Source organism: Ranitomeya variabilis, chromosome 2 (assembly GCF_051348905.1).
Source record: "Ranitomeya variabilis isolate aRanVar5 chromosome 2, aRanVar5.hap1, whole genome shotgun sequence".
Taxonomy (NCBI): domain Eukaryota; kingdom Metazoa; phylum Chordata; class Amphibia; order Anura; family Dendrobatidae; genus Ranitomeya; species Ranitomeya variabilis.
The window spans coordinates 818,864,296-818,887,944 of record NC_135233.1 but is presented as its reverse complement, the minus strand read 5'-3'; the positions used below and the strand labels follow the sequence as shown (position 1 = coordinate 818,887,944).

The window sequence follows — 23,649 nt, the reverse complement described above, 5'->3', positions numbered from 1 at the left end:
GTAGCCAGTTTAGTATGTAAAAAATTGGGAAAGATCCACTTTAATTATTGTCATTGGGGCCAACAAGAAATCATGACTGTGTCCTGATTGTCAAAAGTACAAAACTAATTGGACTTTTAGTCCCACGTCGCAAGTTGCATGCAATTTTATGGGGGGTTAAAGTAAGTCACATGTGATTTATTATTTAGCGGTTCTCTGTACAACTTAATTGTAACTAAAATAGTCAAGCAACAGGGCAACTTGAGAAATGATTATTGGCTTGTTACTTATCTGAAACTTGCAATCACCTTAGCCTTAGGTCTGGGCTGGACTCTGGCCTCAAAGGTTGGGGCAGAGTTATCGATGTACATACGGCTGTTTTCAGCTATCAATTGATTGAAATATTATTTTCAAATAAATGCACTTGTAACTCATGCTATTATTATCCTGTGGAAGGAGGTGAAAGCTCAAATCCATAGCAAGTTATAAACACTTGGCAAGGTACAAGCCAGCACCTCCTTTAATAACACACTGCACTGGGGAAACATACTCTCTCATACAAAAATGTTCCTCAGCTGCATTCAGCACTAAAAAGGTATTCAGGCTTTACTCTTTTCTGCATTGGAGTGTACGACTGGCAGATATCGTGCACCTATACTATTGATTGGAATAAGAGAGGTGCACAATACCTGCCAGTCGTGTAAGTAACCTGGCAGGCATCAGGAGATGTGACGTGGCTGACCTTGTACATATCCCGATGCAAAAGTGAGCACAGCCGGAACACCCCTTTAAAAAGACAATGACTGACACAATGTTTACAAATTATTTTAAAAAGTAATTTTGTTTTAGGGATATGATCTATGAAGGAAGCACTTGTTTTCTTCGGCTTTCTGGAGACTTAGGCCAAAACATCTATTGTACAGTTTTTCAGGAGTTGACCGTCATCTAGTTTTCTGCAGCATTAATAAATGACATAATAATGTGCTACTGAGTAACCACAGTTTTCCCCTTGAAAAAAATCTGGAAAGGATGGAGAGCAGAACCCAAGAGAGTTGTAATAATGGTCATGGTTTTAAAGATGACCCTTAACAAAAATTTTCGGCTCTCCATTATAGAGATATTTGCAATGAAAGTATTTGGCACTTAAACACTTATTCCAAGTGGGAATAACAAATTTAATTGGGAGCATGTACTTCTTCCCCTACATAAAGCTGACCTATCAGAAGCAGGAAGTAACACACTGGAGAAAGAAGAATATGCCCACGTAATAACATTGACACACAGTCTGCTGTCCCCATTGCAGTGTGATGACATCTGCTGGAGCACAGCAGACCTACAGTGGCATGTAAAAGTTTGTCAAAATTACTGTTAATTTGAACAGTTAAGAAGGTTGAAGATTAAATGATCTCTAAAAGGGATTAAGTTAAAGATGACACATTTCCTTTGCATTTTAGGCAAAAAATATATATTGTAATTTTTTACATTTTTAAAATTACAAAAAGTAAAATGGGCTGATGCAAAGGTTTGATCACTCTTGGGAGATTTGTGCGCTCACATAACTTTGATCATGGATCACACTTTAATTAGCCTGTTAGAATTATGGCTTGTTCACTATCATTGTTAGGAAAGTCCAGGTGATGCAAATTTCCCAGCTTTATAAAAACCCAGCCTCCACTAATCTTGTGCCAAAAAACAACATCCATGGGTTCTTCTAAACAGCTGTCTAGCACTCTGAAAATGAAAATGGTAGAGACTCACAAAGCAAGAGAAGGCTATAAGATAGCAAAATGTTTTTAAGCTGTCCTTTCCTCAGATCGAAATGTAATTAAGAAATGGCAGTTCACGAACCGTGGAGGTCAAGATAGGGTTTGAAAGACCAAGCAAAATTGTAGTGAGAGCTGCTCGTAAAATTGCTAGAGAGGCTAGTCAGAACCCCCGCTTGACTGCAAAAACCTTCAATAATATTTAGCAGACTTTTGAGTTGTGGTACTTTGTTCTACTGTTCTGAGAAACTTGCACCAATATGGCCTTCAAGGAATAGTCATCAGAAGAAAACCTGTCCTGCATCCTCACCATAAAATTCAGAAGTATGCAAATGTACATCTAAACAAGGCTAATGCATTTTGGAAACAAGTCCTGTGGAACGAGGAGATTAAAATAGAACTCTTTGGCCACAATTATCAAAGGTATGTGTGGAGAAAAAAGGGCGCACAATTTCAGGAAAAGAACATCTCATCAAAAAATTAAGCATGTGGGTGGTCAATCATGCTTTGGGGTTGTGTTGCAGCTAATTGCATGGGGAACATTTCACGGGTAGAGGGCATAATGGATTTAATGAAATTTCAACAAATTCTTGATGCAAACATAACACCATCTGTAAAAAAGCTGAAGCTGAAAAGAGGATGGCTTCTACAAATGGATGCTGATCCTAAACACACATTAACATTCACAATAGATTACCTCAAAAGACGCAAGCTGAAGGTTTTACAATGGCCCTCATAGTCCCCTGATCTGAACATCATTGAAAATCTATGGTTAGACCTCAAAATATCAGTGCATGCAAGACGACCCAGGAATCAAACAGAATTAGCAGAATTTCCATGGAAGAATGAATGGAAATCCCTCAAACGAATTAAAAGACACTTGACTGACTACAAAAAGCCACTACACTTGCATTGGCAATGCTAATGTGTATATTGCCCTGCCAATAAAGCTAATTTGAAATTGCATAGAGAGCTATGAGTAGTGTTTGTAATGAGACTCAACTCTGTAGTACTGCCCCTCCCCCCACACTGACTGCCAGAGATGAGAGCTGAAAGCTGTCAGCTAATCACACTCAGATGTGCTCCAGCACAGGTCATCACACTGCAGTGAGGAGTCTGCAGTATGCAGTTTGAAAATCCTATTGTGGGGATGTGTTTTTCTTTCTCCAATGTGTTGCTGCCTTGTCAGTGTCATATAGGGGGAAGGAGTGCATGCCCCCAGTGAAAGCTGTCTGGTAATGCCCACTTGTACTTTAAAAAAAATAACTGGTTAGGTGCCAAATACTTATCTACTCAAGATAAGTACTCAGGATAAATTAAAAACAAAAAGTTTTATTCTGCTCTGCTGCACCTATTACATTGTGTGCCAGGATCAACATGAGAAATTTGGTGAAAAGTCCTCTTTAGACCCTCCATGACGCGGCCAATTCCCGTTTTTGCGTTTTCATCTTTTCCTCCTCTTTTTCCCAGAGCCATGACTTTTTTATTTTGCTGTCCACATAGACACATGATAGGATTTTTTTTTTACAGGACAAGTTGCATTTTTAAATGACAACATTCCAAGCGAGGAGACATTGTGAAAAAGATGCAATTCTGACAATGATATTTGGGAATTGTTTTTATGGTGCACATTTTCTGGTACAAAATTACCTTGCAATATGGTTTTGCTCATCAGTACAATTATGGTGATACCAAAAATATCAGGTTTTTTAAATTATTTTAGCGGTAAAAAAATAAGAAATTTGCAAAAAAAAATTTGAGGGGGGTTTTGTCGCCATTTTCTAAAATCTGTAATATTTTTATCTTTCAGTCGATGCAGCTGGGTGAGGGCATATTTTTTGCAGGGCAAATTGAAGGGTTTTTTTATACCATTTTGGGATGTGATGTTTTGATTGCTTCCTACAACATTTTTTGTGGAATTGCAGCAACCAAAAAAATGTACATTTTGGCGTTTTTGATTTTTTCCGTTTATAGATCAGGTTGATTATTTTTTGTTAAATATTAATTATTAATTGAATTATTCATATTCTCAATTCTGTACTGAACACATTGCCTCTCGCTGACATTACAAAAGCTATTTGTGTATATATAGCTCAGAGTATAAGTTAACACCATATAGAGAGGACACGTGGTCTGTGGGACATATATATATATGTTATGTCTCTTAGGAGGGTGGGGGCTGTCACCTCCTGCCTTCACCATCATTCTCCATGGACTACAGAGGACACAGAAGGAATGAACAATTGGTAGCCATGATTCTACTCCATGACAGAAAGATTACTTCAGACTTCACACAGACAGATGGTTTTTACCATTCAGCACTTTGGGAAAGATGTGGAACAAACGCTGATAGGAACAAATGGACAATCTGTTCGGAACTATTTCATCTATTTTTATGTTTTGCTGCAATGTGGTTTTTCTGTGGACAATTCAATAAACCTCTACATTTTTTAATGAAAATATCATTACATTTTTCTTTAAGAGTAACGCACCTGGTAAATAGTCCTGATTAAATAAATGTGCAAAAAAAGCATATTTAACATTTTTACATCTTCATAGATTGGATTTTTCTGAATGCGGGACACCTCGTGTATTTTTTATATTTTTAATGGACTAAAAGGGGGTGATTTGAACTTTTATGATTTTTTTCAGATTTCTTTAAATTTTTTTGTTTTACTTTTCACTGTTCCTTATAGTCAACTTAACCCCTTCATGACCCAGCCTATTATGGCCTTAATGACCTTGCCATTTTTTGCAATTCTGACCAGTGTCCCTTTATGAGGTAATAACTCAGGAACGCTTCAACGGATCCTTGCGGTTCTGAGATTGTTTTTTCGTGACATATTGGGCTTCATGTTAGTGGTAAATTTAGGTTGATAATTTCTGAGTTTATTTGTGAAAAAAACGGAAATTTGGCGAAAAATTTGAAAATTTTGCAATTTTCACATTTTGAATTTTTATTCTGTTAAACCAGAGAGTTATGGGACACAAAATAGTTAATAAATAACATTTCCCACATGTCTACTTTACATCAGCACAATTTTGGAAACAAATTTTTATTTTGCTAGGAAGTTATAAGGGTTAAAATTTGACCAGTGATTTCTCATTTTTACAACAAAATTTACAAAACCATTTTTTTTAGGGACCACCTCACATTTGAAGTCAGTTTGAGGGTTCTATATGGCTGAAAATACCCAAAAGTGACACCATTCTAAAAACTGCACCCCTCAAGGTGCTCAAAACCACATTCAAGAAGTTTATTAACCCTTCAGGTGTTTCACAGCAGCAGAAGCAACATGGAGGGGAAAAATTAACATTTAACTTTTTAGTCACAAAAATGATCTTTTCGCAACAATTTTTTTATTTTCCCAAGGGTAAAAGGAGAAAATGGACCACGAACGTTGTTGTCCAATTTGTCCTGAGTACGCTGATACCTCATATGTGGGGGTAAACCACTGTTTGGGCGCACGGCAGGGCTCGGAAGGGAAGGAGCGCCATTTGACTTTTTGAATGAAAAATTGGCTCCAATCTTTAGCGGACACCATGTCGCGTTTGGAGAGCCCCCGTGTGCCTAAACATTGGAGCTCCCCCACAAGTGACCCCATTTTGGAAACTAGACCCCCCAAGGAACTTATCTAGAAGCATAGTGAGCACTTTAAACTCTCAGGTGCTTCACAAATTAATCCGTAAAAATGAAAAAGTACTTTTTTTTCACACAATTTCTTTTAGCCTCAATTTTTTCATTTTCACATGGGCAACAGGATAAAATGGATCCTAAAATTGGTTGGGCAATTTCTCCTGAGTACGCCAATACCTCATATGTGGGGGTAAACTACTGTTTGGGCACATGGTAAGGCTCGGAAGGGAAGGAGCGCCATTTGACTTTTTGAATGAAAAATTATCTCCATAGTTAGCGGACACCATGTCAGGTTTGGAGAGGCCCTGTGTGCCTAAACATTGGAGCTCCCCCACAAGTGACCCCATTTTGGAAACTAGACCCCCCAAGGAACTTATCTAGATGCATAGTGAGCACTTTAAACCCTCAGGTGCTTCACAAATTGATCCGTAAAAATGAAAAAGTACTTTTTTTTCACACAAAATTTCTTTTAGCCTCAATTTTTTCATTTTCACATGGGCAACAGGATAAAATGGATCCTAAAATTTGTTGGGCAATTTCTCCTGAGTACGCCGATACCTCATATGTGGGGGTAAACCACTGTTTGGGTGCACAGCAAGGCTCGGAAGGGAAGGCGCGCCATTTGACTTTTTGAATGGAAAATTAGCTCCAATCGTTAGTGGACACCATGTCGCGTTTGGAGAGCCCCTGTGTGCCTAAACATTGGAGCTCCCCTACAAGTAACCCCATTTTGGAAACTAGACCCCCCAAGGAACTAATCTAGATGCATAGTGAGCACTTAAAACCCCCAAGTGCTTCACAGAAGTTTATAACGCAGAGCCATGAAAATAAAAAAATTATTTTTCTTTCCTCAAAAATGATTTTTAGCTCCGAGGATGAGGAGGATGGAGATCAGGAGGACTTAACTCTGAGACAGGCATCCGAACAACTGATGCAAGCAATATCACTGACTAGAACCTCTCTAACTGGGAAGATAGAGGAAGTGCACTCTGAGGTGGGGCGCCTTCGTCAAGATATGCAGTCCATGAAGGGTCGTATTACAGAGGTTGAAACACGGGTGTCTCGCCTGGAGGATAACTCTATACCTATGGAAGCTAAATTGACAAAAGTGGCGGGCTCCATAAATGCTTGGAAACAGAAGGCGGATGATTTGGAAAACAGACTACGCTGAAATAACATCCGTATTATTGGCCTGCCGGAACGCTCAGAAGGCCAACAACCTGAAAAATTCTTGGAGGGCTGGCTCAGAGATATTTTGGGAGATGAATTCTCCCCTACATTTGCTGTGGAAAGGGCCCACAGGGTCCCAACAAAATCTCCTCCTCCAGGCGCTCCGCCGAGACCCTTCTTGGCCCGCCTTCTTAATTCCAGAGACAGAGATGCGGCTCTCCGTATGGCGAAGCAAAAAAGCCCTATTAAATTTAACAGCGCTACTGTCGCGATATTCCCAGATTTTTCTATGGAGCTACAAAAACAACGGGCTCAGTTCATGGAGATAAAGAAGCGACTAAGAGAGAAAAATGTTGTGTATTCAATGCTTTATCCTGCCAGACTCAGAGTCGTGTATAAGGGTTCTTCTTCCTTCTTTACCACCCCGGCGGATGCTGAAGAGTGGCTGCGGTCATGTGTGGGAGTGGACAGGGGAGGAGAGAAATCCTGAGTTGGCTGCTGTTTATATTTACCTGGATCTACAAAAGGAGGAATTCTCTCGTCGGGGAGATTTTCTAGTTTCTTTCTATCAAGAATTTGGATTTCTCTCACCGGATTTTCCTTGTTGATGAGGGGAGCTCCTTTGCCAGCGTCCTGGGAAACAACGTTACCGAACTCTGAGTTCAGAGATGGTATCCCCTTTTTTGGACTGGGTTATGCGGAGCACAAATTTTTGCTCCCTTAAGAAGCATTTTTTGCTCTTCAATGTTCTGGTTTTGTTTACTGTTAGTTTTATAGACATTACTGCCATGTTTTTCTCCACCACCGGCGTGACGGACACTCGACGTGATACTATATTTTCTAAACTGATGAGTTATGGCGTCTGATGTAACATGCCTGACTTGGAATGTGAGAGGTCTTGGGTCGCCTCGTAAGAGAATCAAAGTATTTTCTCAGATAAGACGTTATCGCCCTCATATAGTAGCTTTGGTTGAAACACATCTGACTAGAGACTCGGCCCGTTATGTGCAGAAGCCTTGGGTACAATGGTCTGTGCACGCATTCCATACTAGTTATTCTAGAGGAGTATCTTTGTTAATCCATAAGGATATTAGATGGGAGGTCAGAGAAGTTCGGAGGGATCCGGAAGGTCGTTTTGTGTTTGTGTATGCGAATATGAATTCAGAGGACTATATTATAATGTGTATATATAACCCTCCTCCTGCTAATATGTCGGTTGTCAAGAAAGCGGTTGACTTTGCTTTAAATTATCCAGATGCGCATGTTCTGTGTATGGGAGATTTTAATATGTTAATGAATGAAGGTATGGATAGACTCCGACTCGATGGAGAGACCACAGATGTAAGTCCTTCCCAATCTCGATTGTCAATATTCATGGAAGGTACTGGCTGGTTAGATCTTTGGAGAACACATCACCCCGATGTAAGGGAATTTACTTGTCATTCGTCTGTCAGACGCACTTTGTCTCGCTTGGACTATATATTCGGCTCCAGTGAATTGGCGGTACGGGTGGGGGAGGTGAGTCATGGGAGTAGAGGGGTCTCAGACCATAGTCCAGTGATCCTTAAACTCAAGTTGGGTCGGGTGAGGAACATTATAACTTGGAAAGTAAATCCATTCTGGCTGAAGTTAATAGGCCCAGAGGACCGGACTGTTGACCAACTGGACTGCTTTATTACATCCCACCCTATGCCGCAAAATATTAATATTCTTTGGGATGCCCTTAAAGCATACCTGAGGGGTTGTTTGTCTTCTACCATCTCGTATATTAAGCGACAGACCTCAAAGGAAGACGATGACATAGACAAGCGACTGAGAGACTCGGAGGCGGCCTATGTAGCTAACCAGACAAGTGAGAACAGGACGGAGTGGCTACACTTGCACAGACTCCATAGTCAATACACTGACACCAAATCTAAGCGCAAACTATTTTTTACTAAACAGACATACTTTGAACTGGGAAATCAGTCCAGTAAACTCCTAGCATACATGGTGCGTCAGCACAATACGTCCAACACTATACTTAAAATCCGGAAGCCAGACGACTCTGTAGTAACCTCGACAGATGACATACTCCAATGCTTTTGCGATTTTTATAAAGAACTGTATAGTTCCAAGGGAGACTTTGATACCTTGGAATGCCTAAATTACTTATCAGACTTAGTATTCCCTACGTTGAATGCTGCACAACAAGCCTTTTTAGACGCTGACTTTACTCTTGACGAGGTGAACAAGGCCATAACAGACATGGCTTCTGGCAAGGCACCTGGTCCGGACGGCTTCCCTATAGAAATATATAGAAAATATAGAGATGCTCTGGTCCCAATTCTGTTGAAAGTGTTTCGGGGGATTTGGGAGGGTGGTTCCTTGCCGGATTCTTATTATGAAGCAAATATCATAGTCTTAAAAAAGGAAGGGAAGGACCCCCTAGACTGTGGATCTTATCGTCCTATTTCATTAGTTAATGTGGACTATAAGATTTTCACCAAAATTCTAGCTACTAGATTAAACACGGTAATATTAGATATAATACATCCAGATCAGACAGGTTTTATGCCAGGTAAGAGTACCTCTATTAATATCAGGAGGGTTCAATCAATAGTTCAATATAGTACGTTGGTACCTGAGAATAAATGGGCCATGGCCTCGCTGGACGCGGCTAAGGCATTTGACTCTCTTGAATGGCCTTTTCTGTCTGCATGTTTACAGCGATTTCAATTTGGTCCTAAATTCCAAAAATGGATTGCAGCATTATATTTGAAACCAAGAGCCCGGATAATTATTAATAATTCTATTTCTGAATCATTCTCCTTAAAGAGGGGGACTCGCCAGGGATGTCCTCTATCTCCGGCCTTGTTTGCCCTTGCAATAGAGGCATTGGCGATTCGTATGAGGTCCTCCTCATTGGTTAAGGGCATTACGATAGCAGACCGCGTGGATACTATCAGTTTATATGCGGATGATATGGTTGTATTTCTTGATGAGGTGGAGGAGACCCTGCCACACGTGATCACTACTATAGAAGGATTCAGTAGACGTTCCGGATTATATATTAACTGGGATAAATCTGCTTTGATGCCTCTCTTTCATGGCTCGGCGGCACACCTTAATACTTTATCCCTTTTGCCGGTTGTTACTAGCTTTAAATACCTAGGAATAATTATACCAAAAGATAGTAAACTGGATTTACAATTTAATATTCTCCCGTTGCTGGAGTTCGTTAAACATAAATTTGCTATATGGAGTAAACTGCCTTTATCTGTCTCGGGCCGCATAAATTTGATAAAAATGATACTCCTCCCGAAGCTTAATTATTCCCTCCAACATAGTGCAGTACCGGTTCCTAAATCCCTTTTTGCCAACTTGAACTCATTAACTACATCCTTTATTTGGGGGAGGGCTAGACCCAAACTCAAATTATCCACCTTACACAGATCTAAGCAAATGGGAGGGGCGGCGTTGCCAGATTTTTTTCTATACTATTTAGCTGGTCAGCTTAGAGCTCTGGGAAAATGGATGCCTGGGGGAAATTTACCGAACTCAGAGAACCATCTGGCCCATGCTGCCAAGATTAGCTGCCCGTTGGGTTTCTTGGAAATAAACAAACCCTCTGTCCCTAGATTATTGCCTTTGCTTCGGTTGGCAAGGTTGATTTGGCGGCAAGTGAAAAAGGTAATCCGTTTTGATGGTGTTGTAGCTGAAATGCCATTATGGGATAGTGAATATTTCCCGAGCTTACTGAATCACCCTTCCGCTCAATTCTGGAAGTCGCATGGTGTATTGTCGCTTAATGATATTTATGAACAGGGAACCCTAATGTCCTTTGAACAAATCCAACATAAGCATGATATACCAAGGCCTCAGTTCTTCCGATATCTTCAACTTAGATCGGCGATTCAGTCACATCTTCGAAATGTGGAAGTGGCACAGGTAATATCCTCTTTCCCACTGATAGGGATTTTCAAGTCACAGGGACCCCGTGGTCTCATCTCTGCATTGTATACTTATATGTTGTCCGTGGGTGCTGATGCCACCTTGTTGCCAATAAGGGAAAAGTGGAGGGTCCTGATACCCGACTTACAAGGTGAGGACTGGGAGATGGCCCTTGAGTCCCCAACCAAGGTGTCGCCCTCAGCTAACAATAAAATGATACAGTTATATATTCTGCATCAATCATATCTAACCCCATTGCGGCTATTTAAAATTGGGTGGTCCCGATCTTCAGAATGTACTAGATGTCATATGGAGGAGGCGGATTTCATACACATGATATGGGAGTGTCCCGTTATTATGTCTTATTGGAGAGAGGTGGCCTCGTTGTTGACTTCCCTTGTACATATTCCTGTTCCCTTGACCCCGTCAGTGTGTTTGTTTGGGATACTGGAGGAGGAGATGTGGGGCCACCATGTTCAAATTTTTTTGAGGGAGACACTTTTTCTGGCAAGGAAATTGATTGCCCTGCGTTGGATGGGCACTTCACATCCGTCCCTTAGGGCCTGGATAGACTTGGTGAATCTGATTGTGCCATATGAACGCACCTTATACCAGAATAGAGGTTGTTTAGAGAAATTTAATAAAATCTGGGACCTATGGAACTCGTCGTACCTCACCGTGTCACCACGTAGTTAAGGGCCTAGATTCAGTATAGTAAAGAGTTGAGAAACTGTGCGATTCACGCTGAGCACTAAAACAGTTATGCTAATGTGGTGGAGATTGTTTTGTTTAGGCAGTAAGATAGGTTGAGTTTTAGGATTTTCAGTATATGTGACATACTATTGTATCTTAACTATGCATAATCCGATCGGTGTATATAACATTATGTGAATGAATCTATCATTATGATGTATCTGCACTGACCTGGAAATGTGTAAAATGTGTATGTACATGTGAATTAAGTGTTTTAATAAACGAATTTAAAAAAAAAAAAAATGATTTTTAGCCCGGAGTTTTTTATTTTCCCAAGGGTAACAGGAGAAATTGGACCCCAAAAGTTGTTGTCCAGTTTCTCCTGAGTACGCTGATACCCCATATGTGGGGGTAAACCACTGTTTGGGCACATGCCGGGGCTCGGAAGGGAAGTAGTGACGATTTGGAATGCAGACTTTGATGGAATGGTCTGCGGGAATCATGTTACGTTTGCAGAGCCCCTGATGTGCCTAAACAGTAGAAACCCCCCACAAGTGACCCCATTTTGGAAACTAGACCCCCCAAGGAACTTATCTAGATGTGTGGTGAGCACGTTCAACCCCCAAGTGCTTCACAGAAGTTTACAACGCAGAGCCGTGAAAATAAAAAATCATTTTTCTTTCCTCAAAAAAGATGTTTTAGCAAGCAATTGTTTATTTTCACAAGGGTAACAGGAGAAATTGGACCCCAATATTTGTTGCCCAGTTTGCTGTGAGTACGCTGATACCTCATATGTGGGGGTAAACCACTGTTTGGGCGCACGTCAGGGCTCGGAAGGGAAGTAGTGACATTTGAAATGCAGACTTTGATGGAATGGTCTGCGGGCGTCACGTTGCATTTGCAGAGCCCCTGATGTGCCTAAACAGTAGAAATACCCCACAAGTAACCCCATTTTGGAAACTAGACCCCAAAAGGATCTTATCTAGATGTGTGGTGAGCACTTTCAACCCCCAAGTGCTTCACATAAGTTTATAACGTAGAGCCATGAAAATAAAAAATAATTGTTCTTTCCTCAAAAATTATGTTTTAGCAAGTAATTTTTTATTTTTGCAAGGGTAACAGGAGAAATTGGACCCCAATAGTTGTTGCCCAGTTTGTCCTGAGTACGCTGGTATCCCATATGTGGGGGTAAACCACTGTTTGGGCGCACGTCGGGGCTTGGAAGGGAGGGCGCACCATTTGACTTTTTGAACGCAAGATTGGCTGGAATCAATGGTGGCGCCATGTTGCGTTTGGAGACCCCTGATGTGCCTAAACAGTGGAAACCCCTCAATTCTAACTTCAACACTAACCCCAACACACCCCTAACCCTAATCCCAACTGTAGCCATAACCCTAATCACAACCCTAACCCCAACACACCCCTAACCACAACCCTAACCCCAACACACCCGTAACCCTAAATCCAACCCTAACCCTAATCCTAACCCTAATCCCAACCCTACCCACAACTGTAACCCCAACACAACCCTAACCCTATCCTTAACCCTAACCACAAGCCTAATCTTAAACCTATTTCCAACCCTAGCCCTAATTCCAACCCTAAGGGTACCGTCTCACATAATGATTTACCAACGTTCACGACCAGCGATACGACCTGGCCGTGATCGTTGGAAAGTCGTTGTGTGGTCGCTGGGGAGCTGTCACACAGACCGCTCTCCAGCGACCAACGATGCCAAGGTCCCGGGTAACCAGGGTAAACATCGGGTTACTAAGCGCAGGGCCGCGCTTAGTAACCCGATGTTTACCGTGGTTACCAGCGTAAAAGTAAAAAAAAAAAACCGTACATACTCACATTTCGGTATCCTTCAGGTCCCTTGCCGTCTGCTTCCCGCTCTGACTGAGTGCCGCCGTACAGTGAGAGCAGAGCGCAGCGGTGACGTCACTGCTGTGCTGTGCTCTTACTTTCCGGCCGGCAGACAGTCAGAGCGGGAAGCAGACGGCAAGGGACCTGAAGGACACCGAAATGTGAGTATGTACGGTTTTATTTTTTTTACTTTTACGCTGGTAACCACGGTAAACATCGGGTCACTAAGCGCGGCCCTGCGCTTAGTAACCCGATGTTTACCCTGGTTACAAGCGAACGCATCGCTGGATCGCTGTCACAACGATCCAGCGATGACAGCGGGAGATCCAGCGACGAAAGAAAGTTCCAAACGATCTGCTACGACGTACGATTCTCAGCAGGGTCCCTGATCGCTGCTGCGTGTCAGACACAGCGATATCGTATGGATATCGCTGGAACGTCACGGATCGTACCGTCGTAGCGATCAAAGTGCCACTGTGAGACGGTACCCTAACTCTAATTCCAACCCTAACCCTAAGGCTATGTGCCCACGTTGCGGATTCGTGTGAGATTTTTCCGCACGATTTTTGAAAAATCCACAGGTAAAAGGCACTGCGTTTTACCTGCAGATTTACAGCAGATTTCCAGTGTTTTTTTGTGCGGATTTCACCTGCGGATTCCTATTGAGGAACAGGTGTAAAACGCTGCGGAATCTGCACAAAGAATTGACATGCTGCAGAAAATACAACGCAGCGTTTCTGCACGGAATTTTCCGCACCATGGGCACAGTGGATTTGGTTTTCCATAGGTGTACATGGTACTGTAAACCTGATGGAAAACTGCAACGAATTCGCAGCGGCCAATCCGCTGCGGATCCGCAGCCAAATCCGCTGCGGATCCGCGGCCAATCCGCTGCGGATCCGCGGCCAATCCGCTGCGGATCCGCAGCCAAGTCCGCACATGCCATAACCCTAACCCTACCCCTAACCCTACCCCTAACCCTACCCCTAGTTCTAACCCTAACCCTAGTTCTAACCCTAACCCTAGTGGAAAACGAAAAAAAAAAATATATATATTTTCTTTATTTTATTATTCTCCCTACCTATGGGGGTGATAAAGGGGGGGTGTATTTATTATTTTTTTTATTTTGATCGCTGTGATAGAACCTACCACAGCAATCAAAATGTACTTGTAAGGAATCTGCCGGCTGGCAGATTCGGCGGGCGCACTGAGCATGCGCCCGCCATATTGGAAGATGGCGGCGCCCAGCGAGGAGACGTACGGACACCGGGAGGATCGGTAAGTATGAAGGGGTGGTGGGGGGGTGGATTGGAGCACAGGGGGGGGTGATCGGACCACAGGGGGGGTGAATTCAAACAAGGAGGGGGCGGACAGGAGGACGGGGGAGCCAGCAGGCGGACGGAGGGGACCGGACCCCATAACGGAGGACTGGGGGGGCGATCGGTGGGTGTGGGGGGGGTCACTTAAGTATTTCCAGCCATGGCCGATGATATTGCAGCATCGGCCATGGCTGGATTGTAATATTTCACCATTTTTTTAGGTGAAATATTACAAATCGCTCTGATTGGCAGTTTCACTTTCAACAGCCAATCAGAGCGATCGTAGCCACGGGGGGGTGAAGCCACCCCCCCTGGGCTGAAGCACCACTCCCCCTGTCTCTGCAGATCGGGTAAAATGGGAGTTAACCCCTTCACCCGATCTGCAGGGACGCGATCATTCCATGACGCATACGCTGCGTCATAGGTCGGATTGGCACAGACTTTCATGACGCAGCGTATGCGTCAAAGGTCGGGAAGGGGTTAAGGGACATGAAGCTGCGATTGTCTGACTTGTGCTATATACACTTCCACGCCACCCATGATTGCTAGAGGCAGTTCCTGGCAGTAGGGCTATGTTCCCACCATCAGAAAGTAGCAATGTATTTTAGCAGCATTCTAATCAGACAGGTAAATCCGCATGTGGTCACTGAACCATGCAGTTTTACTGCATCTAAGTACATTCTACTGTTGAAATTTCTGTTGAGGAGACTAGTGTCTCCGCAACAGAAATTGTCATGCTGCAGCTCGCTTTTTAGAAATCCCATCCTCTATGCTATAACATCTGGCCCATGCGTTTTTGACAGTGCATAAATACGAAGCATCAAAAACGCAGCAATTCCTGATCATGGGCACATACCCCAACACACAGAGATGACTTACCTGGTATGGAGCCCATTCCATACATCCACTTCTGCCATGCACTGTACATATCGTGAAGGGGTTAACAACATTATTATAGATGAAGAAATTTTAAGGATTTATTTGCAAGTCTTTTTTTAAAGAGAACATTTTAAGATAAATAATGTAATCAAGAAGGTAAAGGCACTATTCTAATAAATTCATCTATTTTTTGCAAGTTCCATTTATAGATTCCATTTATAAATAGTAAACCTGTAAGTTGATTTAGTGTGGATAAGACGTTTATTTTCCTCTGTGCTATCTATGGAAGGATAGCTTTCCAAGGCTCCTGGGAACCTTCACTGTTAAGATGATTAACGGGATATCTTTGTTCACTAAAGCGATCCACCCGTCCACATATAAAGTAAAACAGTAACAGGGCAGTATTAATAACTGCAGCTAAGGATAAGCATGGAGGAAGCAGACACCAGATGGGTTTAATCTACGGCTTAATCCTACAGGTCTGTTTTAAAAAAAGAAAACCTCTTAATGCTTATGTTTTGTGCTTTTCTACCTACATTAACTTTGTATTAAAGTAATGATCCAAGGAGGAAGCAATAATATGCACACATGAGAGTACAAGATCATAAAAGCTGGAACTAAGCCCTGTGAACAAGTGTCAGGCACAAGCTATAAGGCAATTCATCTCAAACCTGTGCCTTCCTGCCAACACGACATTAGTCAGGGAAATAATATTAAACATAGAAATACAAGAACAATGCATGCATATGAGTGCAAGTTCCTGTATATGGGGCCACATGACATTATACTATAGGATTTTGGGAAGGCACAGTGTTGCCATTTAATTATATGCCAGAAGTCTGGAAAAAACTTTAACCATTTAAGATTGAAGGTAGACATAAGTTAATCGAGTTCAATCTACAACCTAACATGTTTTAAGGGAAATAATTACAAAAATACTTGTCCTACCGCATTTCAGCTTTCTTCAGCAGCTCGTCCCATCTCCGTTCTAAGGCACTGAGTTGCTTCAAGACTTTATCCTTATCGGCATGGTCAGCGGTGCCAGAAATCTTTTCCCCCTCTCGCTTAATGACATCAATGGTAGGTTTACGGTCATCTAGTAGTCTTTGCAGTAGCTGGTAAGAGAAAAAATAAATAAAAATATGATGAAAAAAACAGTAATTTCTGTTCAAAAGATGCAGATTGTAATGCACACAACTGAAAAGCTAAATGGATGTTATTTGCCCCACAGTTTCTGCTTTCATCCAATGATCTGAGCCCCATTACATTGGAACATGCCAGTTTTCACTTGTATCTCAGTACCATTCTTCAAAAACAGACAGGACTAGAAAGGCTGAATGAGTGGGAAGACTAGACATTTTAATGGGAGTAGTGGATTGGGTGACCCTTAATGTGCTGAGAACTTAGTAACATACATACAGTACCTGGACAAAATTATAGGGGCACAGACTCATTACACCTACAGGAGCTTTCATGACATCCCACTCTAAATCCATAGTCATTAATAGCTCCCCTACATCCTCCCCTATGACCCCACTCTTCTGGGCAGGTCTTCTACAAGATTTTGGTGGGTGCCTGTGGAAATTTTTGTCTTTTCATCCAACCGTTCCCACAAAATTGGAATCATACAGTTGTCCAAAATGTCTTGCTAGGATGAAGCATCAATCAGGCTGATAGAGAACCATAATTTGTTACTTCACAGAACACGTTTCCACACCTCCAGAACCCAGTGGCAGTGTGCTTTACACCATTCTATCTAATGCTTGACATTGTGATTGGTGAAGTATGGTTACATGCAACCATGAAATCACATTCCATGAAGCTCTGTGGAGGAATACAGTTTTTGCGCTGATGTTAATGCCTGAGAATTTGGAGCCTCACAGTTATTAAGTTAGCAGAGAATTGGTGACTTTTTTGAACTATACTAATCAAATAGGTAGAGTTAGATTGAGAAATGTGCTAGTTCCTCTGGAGTCAGTCTCTGAGCTCCTGTAGACCAATAGTAGATAGACTGAAGGTGCTGCAAACCTAAAGGCACTTGTAGATGCTTCAAAAAGGTTTTGCCAGTATTTCATATCCATTGATTACACCGCGGTACAGTATTACGTTAACTTTTCGGGTGAAAACCCTCCATGAGACAGGATCCATTTTTATGCACTATACGTCTGAGCCCTCGGTGACCCGAATCTATAAATATATGTGGCCTCCACTTTGTTGCTCAGTCACTGTGGTTCCTAAATGCTCTCAAATATCAATAATACCACTCATAATTGATTGTGGATGTGAAGAAACCAGATTGTATCTTAATTACCCAGACAGCTCCGTTTTTGCAAACCAATAAGAACTGACTTTTCATCTGTATATTGGCTTGTGCATTTAAGTGTTTATGTCTGGTGGTTCAACAAGACAGAGTTGCAAACTAATACCATTTACCATACAGTGTAAGTCTGTAATAGTGACTTGTACATAGTGGGTGTTTATCTTTGTTTATTGATGTGTGCTGATATGCTAATTGTGCATTGAATTCCAGAACTAGCTTGGTGACTTCTAAAGCAGAGAAGGAAAGACTGTGCAAATAGATTGAATGGTCAAGTAGTACTATGTAATCTCATCACCATCGTTTGCCATATTTTGATGTTGAACTAAATGACACTGGGTAATTCTAAAAATAGCTTACATGCCTTGAGTATAAAAAGACTCAGAGATCACATCATTGGGGTCTGAAGTAATACAGAGCTACCAGCCAGACATTCTGCAAAAAACCCAACAGACAAGAGAAAGGACTGCAGCCAATTCATCATTGCACTATCACGAGGGACACTGATCTAGGATTCTATAGGATACAACCTAGGGGTTTTCGGCTCCGGTTGGAAGGACACAGATCTGATCCAGTGACCATCTCTGCACCATGGATATGTTTGGAGAAAGCCAGGGTTAGGACCTGCTGGTCGCCTGGTTCCATGGAGATGGTCAGATAAGCCAGGTGGTGACTCTCGTGTCAAATGGCTTTGGACCTTGTATGGACTCTATGGACAGTTCTTGGTCATCTCCCTATGCTTGTCGTTACCCCTTTTCTGTGCGTTCATCCACAGATGGAGTAGCGACCCTGGGAGCTCGGACATCATGTCATACTGGAAATACGTGGAGACGCAGTGATATGTTATATGCGCCCATGTACCCATACAATTCCAGGCATGTTGGGAATGTTCTGTTTGCTATTGTGTGTTGTGGTTCAATAAAGTATTGCCACGCTGTTTTACCTTAACCCTGTGTTGTCTGTGTAGTGTATTGCCCACGGGGAGATAGAGCGGGCGTTCAGTGTTATGAGCCGTGGTCCATGTAGTCTTGCTAAAGACAGCCGGGCCAGCGGACGAGAGCACCCACTGACCCTGTTTCTTCACAGTGGAATATTAAGAAGGAAATAATTTTCATGAACTGACAAATGCAGAAGACTGTATGGTGAGAGGCTGGATTTTATACACCTGTCTAATGGGAGTGAATGAAAAACCTGAATTCAATTATTAGGATATGTGTCCCAATATTTTTGTCCATGCAGAGTACATTGTAATTAAAAAAGCGTTCACATGATTTCAATTTGTGTAATTTAATACCAGTTAATCATAAAACTATGGCATTGTCTAATGATATGCAAAAAAAAGTTAAGTTATTTTATACATAGAGAAAAATTAAAATCCGTAAGAAATATCTGGAAAGGGGACATATCACCCTTACATTGAACATATGGAATTAATTATAGCTGGGGAAGAGAGATAGAACTAATACTTCAACATCCATTGAATTAGGGACCTCCTGTAGTGAACAGGTAATGACAACAGGGGATTTGTTCTGGGAAAAAGACACCAAGACTGAGATTGGTTTATGCAGCGGCGGGGAAGTATGCTTCCTCTGACCAAAGCTTGGCTCCGAGACCTTTTTGGAGCCAGTGGTAAGTGATGAATATTGGAGCTTGTATCAATCTGTTATTTATGGGAGACATATTTTCGACGACATGGCGGAGGGACAAACATAATGCAACTCAACATAACATAACTCAATATTACCATAAGGTCATTCTAACCCCTCCAATTTAATATTGGTCAGATGGATGGTGCTATCCATGCCATGTTTCATCGCTATAGAAAGGTAAATCGCGATAAAACACACAATGACAATATCTACATCCTGGGACCACCAGTTGTGAATGTATCCTGTAAGATGGGGATCTCATAAAATTCTAAAGGACCTAAAACATCACACAACCGATCCCCACATGAGCTCACCAAAAGGGTGAGTGGGTGTAACCTTGAATTAATAAAAAGTAGAATCTCGGTTTGTTCATTTGTCAGTCCTAGAAGGTACAGCTTGGGTTCGTTTATGTCTGTTTTCCTAAGGAGTAGCTCCCTCCACTAAGCTCTGAGCCATTTCTGTGACATCAGGTTCAGGAATTTTCTTTTGCCATCTTTTATTTTACGTAAATATAATCCTACAAATGAAAGGAAGCAAATGCCAATTATACTTTGAAAAAGATTATTTACATACTTTATTACACATAGACACATAGAATACAATACAAATTTAAAAGATGGGGGATACAAATACAAAAATAACTGCATACACAAGAGTGTTACGCCGCCTAATACACCGCCTCATACTTACCTTTCCGGCCGGTGCGCTCCCGACGCTCCTCCTCGCTCCTCTGCGTCTGGGTTCTCTGGCGCTCGTCCCTTCGGCGGTCCGCGCATGCGCAGACGCACTCTCACTGCTGGGCTTCTGGGAGGTCGTGACCCGGTGTCTCCGCCCCCAATATGGCAGCGCCTGTCGGGTACTTATTCCCTGCATCTCTCCAGGTAAGACGCCTTTGCGTCTATTGCTTTCGCCGGTTTCTTGCTGGCGTCTCCTTAGGTTCTTTGGCTCCAGTCTCTGCTCCCCACGCTTAGACTCAGATTTGGCTTGTTACTTATTGTCATTTCTCTGCTGTCCCTGCCAGTCCTGTGTTCCTGTGTTCCCTGCCAGTCCTGTGTTCCTGCCGTACCTGCAGGTCCTGTGTTCCTGCCATCCCTGCCAGTCCTGTGTTCCTGCCGTCTCCGCCAGTCCTGTGTTCCTGCCATACCTGCCAGTTCTGTGTTCCTGCCGTCTCTGCCAGTCCTGTGTTCCTGCCATCTCTGCCAGTCCTGTGTTCCTGCCGTCTCTGCCAGTCCTGTGTTCCTGCCGTCTCTGCCAGTCCTGTGTTCCTGCCGTCTCTGCCAGTCCTGTGTTCCTGCCAGTCCTGTGTTCCTGTTGTTCTTCGTCTATCGTGTGTCTCCACCATACCGGTCAGTACTGTGTCTTGCCGTCCCTGCCCGTCCGGTGCCTTCTCCGTTATGGTCTCCTCTGTGGTCGCGTCTCACTCCTGTCCTCAGTACCATCTTTGGTCCAGCCCTCAGTTGCCCCTTTGGGTCCGGCAGTTGCGGCTCCATTCTCCTTGGGCCTGTCGCAAACACTTCCTGTATAGGGGGTGGCACTATCTGGTCCGCTCACCCTCGGGGGCTCTGAAGCCGCGACCCAGAGGGTCCACTTCTCGGGTTCTTATAAAGAGTATATCAATTATCCCATACCATTTGATTTGTATATAGCATGTTTCCTCTATCAGAGAAAATTAACCTATAGTGTCAAATATATATGTATAATAAAACTTCATGATGCAAGGGTCACATAAAAATATATGGATGAACAGAGAGTTCTAGGGGAGATATAGCCTGGCTATTGAAGCCTAGTTATCTATTAACTTAAAGTAAATCCCATAGAAGTCTCTGGACATGATAGTTTACATCCCTATAAGGGGTTAATGTTTACATGATCATTCTCAGTCATCCATCTATTTTTATGTGACCCTTGCATCATGAAGTTTTATTATCTTGCATATTTGACACTATGGGTCAATTTTCTCTGACAAAGTAAACATGCTACATACAAATCAAGTGGTATAAGATAATTTATAAACTCTTGTGTATGCAGTTATTTTTGTATTTGTAATCCCCCATCTTTTAAATTTGTATTGTATTCTATATGTCTAATAAAGTATGTGAAGAATCTTTTTAAAAGTATATTTGGCATTTGCTTCCTTTCATTTGTAGGATTATTTATATTTTTGGGAGTGCCAAAAATCTAGGCCAATAATTTGTTCTTGTCTTACAGTATATACAGTTAAATAAAGTATTGTTTTGTTCCCATTTTGTATCACACACTGGGGACAAACGTTTTTAGTCAGCCACCAATTGTGCAAGTTCTCCCACTTAAAAAGATAAGAGAGGCCTGTAACTGACATCATAGGTAGACCACAACTATGAGAGTCAAAATGAAAAAACAAATCCAGAAAATCACCTTGTCTGATTTGGCAAGATTTATTTTGCAAATTATGGTGGAAAATAAGTATTTGGTCATTAACAAAAGTTCATCTCAATATTTTGTTATATATCCTTTGTTGCCAATGACAGTGGTCAAACGTTTTCTGTAAGTCTTCACAGGGTTGGCACACACTGTTGGTGGTATGTTGGCCCATTCCTCCATGATGATCTCCTTTAAAGCAGTGATGTTTTGGGCCTGTCACTGGGCAACACAGACTTTCAACTTCCTCCAAAGGTTTTCTATGGGGTTGAGATCTGGAGACTGGCTGCGCCACTCCAGGACCTTCATATGCTTTTTATGTAGCCAATCCTTCGTTGCCCTGGCAGTGTGCTTGGGATCATTATCATGCTGAAAGATCCATCCATGTTTCATCTTCAATGCCCTTGCTGATGAAAGGAGGTTTGCACTCAAAATCTCACGATACATGGCCCCATTCATTCTTTTATGTACAGGGATCAGTCATCATGGTCCCTTTGCAGAGAAACAGCCCCAAAGCATGATGTTGCTATCCCCATGCTTCACAGTAGGTATGGTGTTCTTTGGATGCAACCCAGCATTCTGTCTCCTTCAAACACAACGAGTTTTGTTTCTGCCAAACAGTTGTACTTTGGTTTCATCAGACCATATGACATTCTCCCAATACTCTTCTGGATAATCCAAATGCTCTCTAGCAAACTTCAGATGGGCCCGGACATGTAAGGATTAAGCAGGGGGACACGTTTGGCACTGCAGGATCTGAGTCCCTGGCAGCGCAGTGTGTTACTGATGGTAACCTTTGTTACGGTGGTCTCAGCTCTATGCAGGTCATTCACTAGGTCTCCCCGTGTGGTTCTGGGATTTTTGCTCAGCGTTCTTGTGACCATTTTGACCCCATGGGGTGAAATCTTGTGTGGAGCCCCAGATCGAGGGAGATTATCAGTGGTCTTGTATTTCTTCCATTTTCTTATTATTGCTCCCTCAGTTGATTTCATCACACCAAGCTGCTTGTCTATTGCAGATTCAGTCTTCCCAGCCTGGTGCAGGGCTACAATTTTGTTTCTGGTGTCCTTCGACAGCTCTTTGGTCTTTACCATAGTGAAGTTTGGAGTGTGACTGTTTGAGGTTGTGGACAGGTGTCTTTTACACTGATAAGTTAAAACAGGTGCCATTAATACAGGTAATGAGTGGAGGACAGAGGAGCCTCTTAACGAAGAAGTTACAGGTCTGTGAGAGTCAGAAATTTTGCATGTTTTTAGGTGACCAAATACTTATTTTCCACGATAATTTGCAAAAAAAATCTTGCAAATCAGACAAGGTGATTTTCTGGATTTGTTTTCTCATTTTGACTCTCATAGTTGTGGTCTACCTATGATGTCAATTACAGGCCTCTCTCATCTTTTTAAGTGGGAGAACTTGCACAATTGGTGGCTGACAAAATACTTCTTTCCCCACTGTATCTGCATATTTTTTTTCTAAACACTGCTTACCTTTCCGGATCAAATACTGTATATAAAATGTAATAGCTCTGTTCCTCCTGCTCTGTAAACCACATCCATGAAGCAATATGCTATCCTATAACGGATGTCCAATCGGACTACATAAACACATGGTGGTGGCAGCTAGTGGTTCTTTTTGTTATTGTGTAGTTTGCAGTGACCGTACTGGGGTCATATTCCTTGTGTTATTATTATAGGTGTATATGTATGTACATACTATACGCTCACTGTGAGTTCCCCAATTACCGGCCTTGTAGTGGAAGCTGTTGCAGCCATTTCCATTATTCGTCAATCAATTATGTAATTGTCCCAATGATTGGAAACAGCGGATTTGTATTCCCCTGACAAACTGGAGACAGCTGTTTGATTTTCATGATTTCTCCCCCACCCACTCAGGCCATCCTTGACAATACAATACAAAGCATGTCTAATATTTCATCAAGAAATAAGGCAGTTCAAGTTAATTCCTTTGGCAAATGTGGGCCGCTTTATACAGGGCAAGCTCAAGGCTTTAAGTGGTACAGACAGCTCAGGTCATGGATGAGTAGAAG

At 42.2% G+C, this 23,649-nt stretch overlaps 1 protein-coding gene across 1 annotated transcript in view; it reads right to left on the bottom strand.

Annotated features, from left to right (window-relative positions):
* DST (dystonin) overlaps positions 1–23,649 on the bottom strand; it is a 745,723-nt gene that overhangs the window by 73,955 nt on the left and 648,119 nt on the right. The window contains exon 63 of the mRNA XM_077290007.1: positions 16,188–16,354. Coding sequence (XP_077146122.1) covers positions 16,188–16,354 — 167 coding nt within the window. The remainder of the gene's footprint in view (positions 1–16,187; positions 16,355–23,649) is intronic.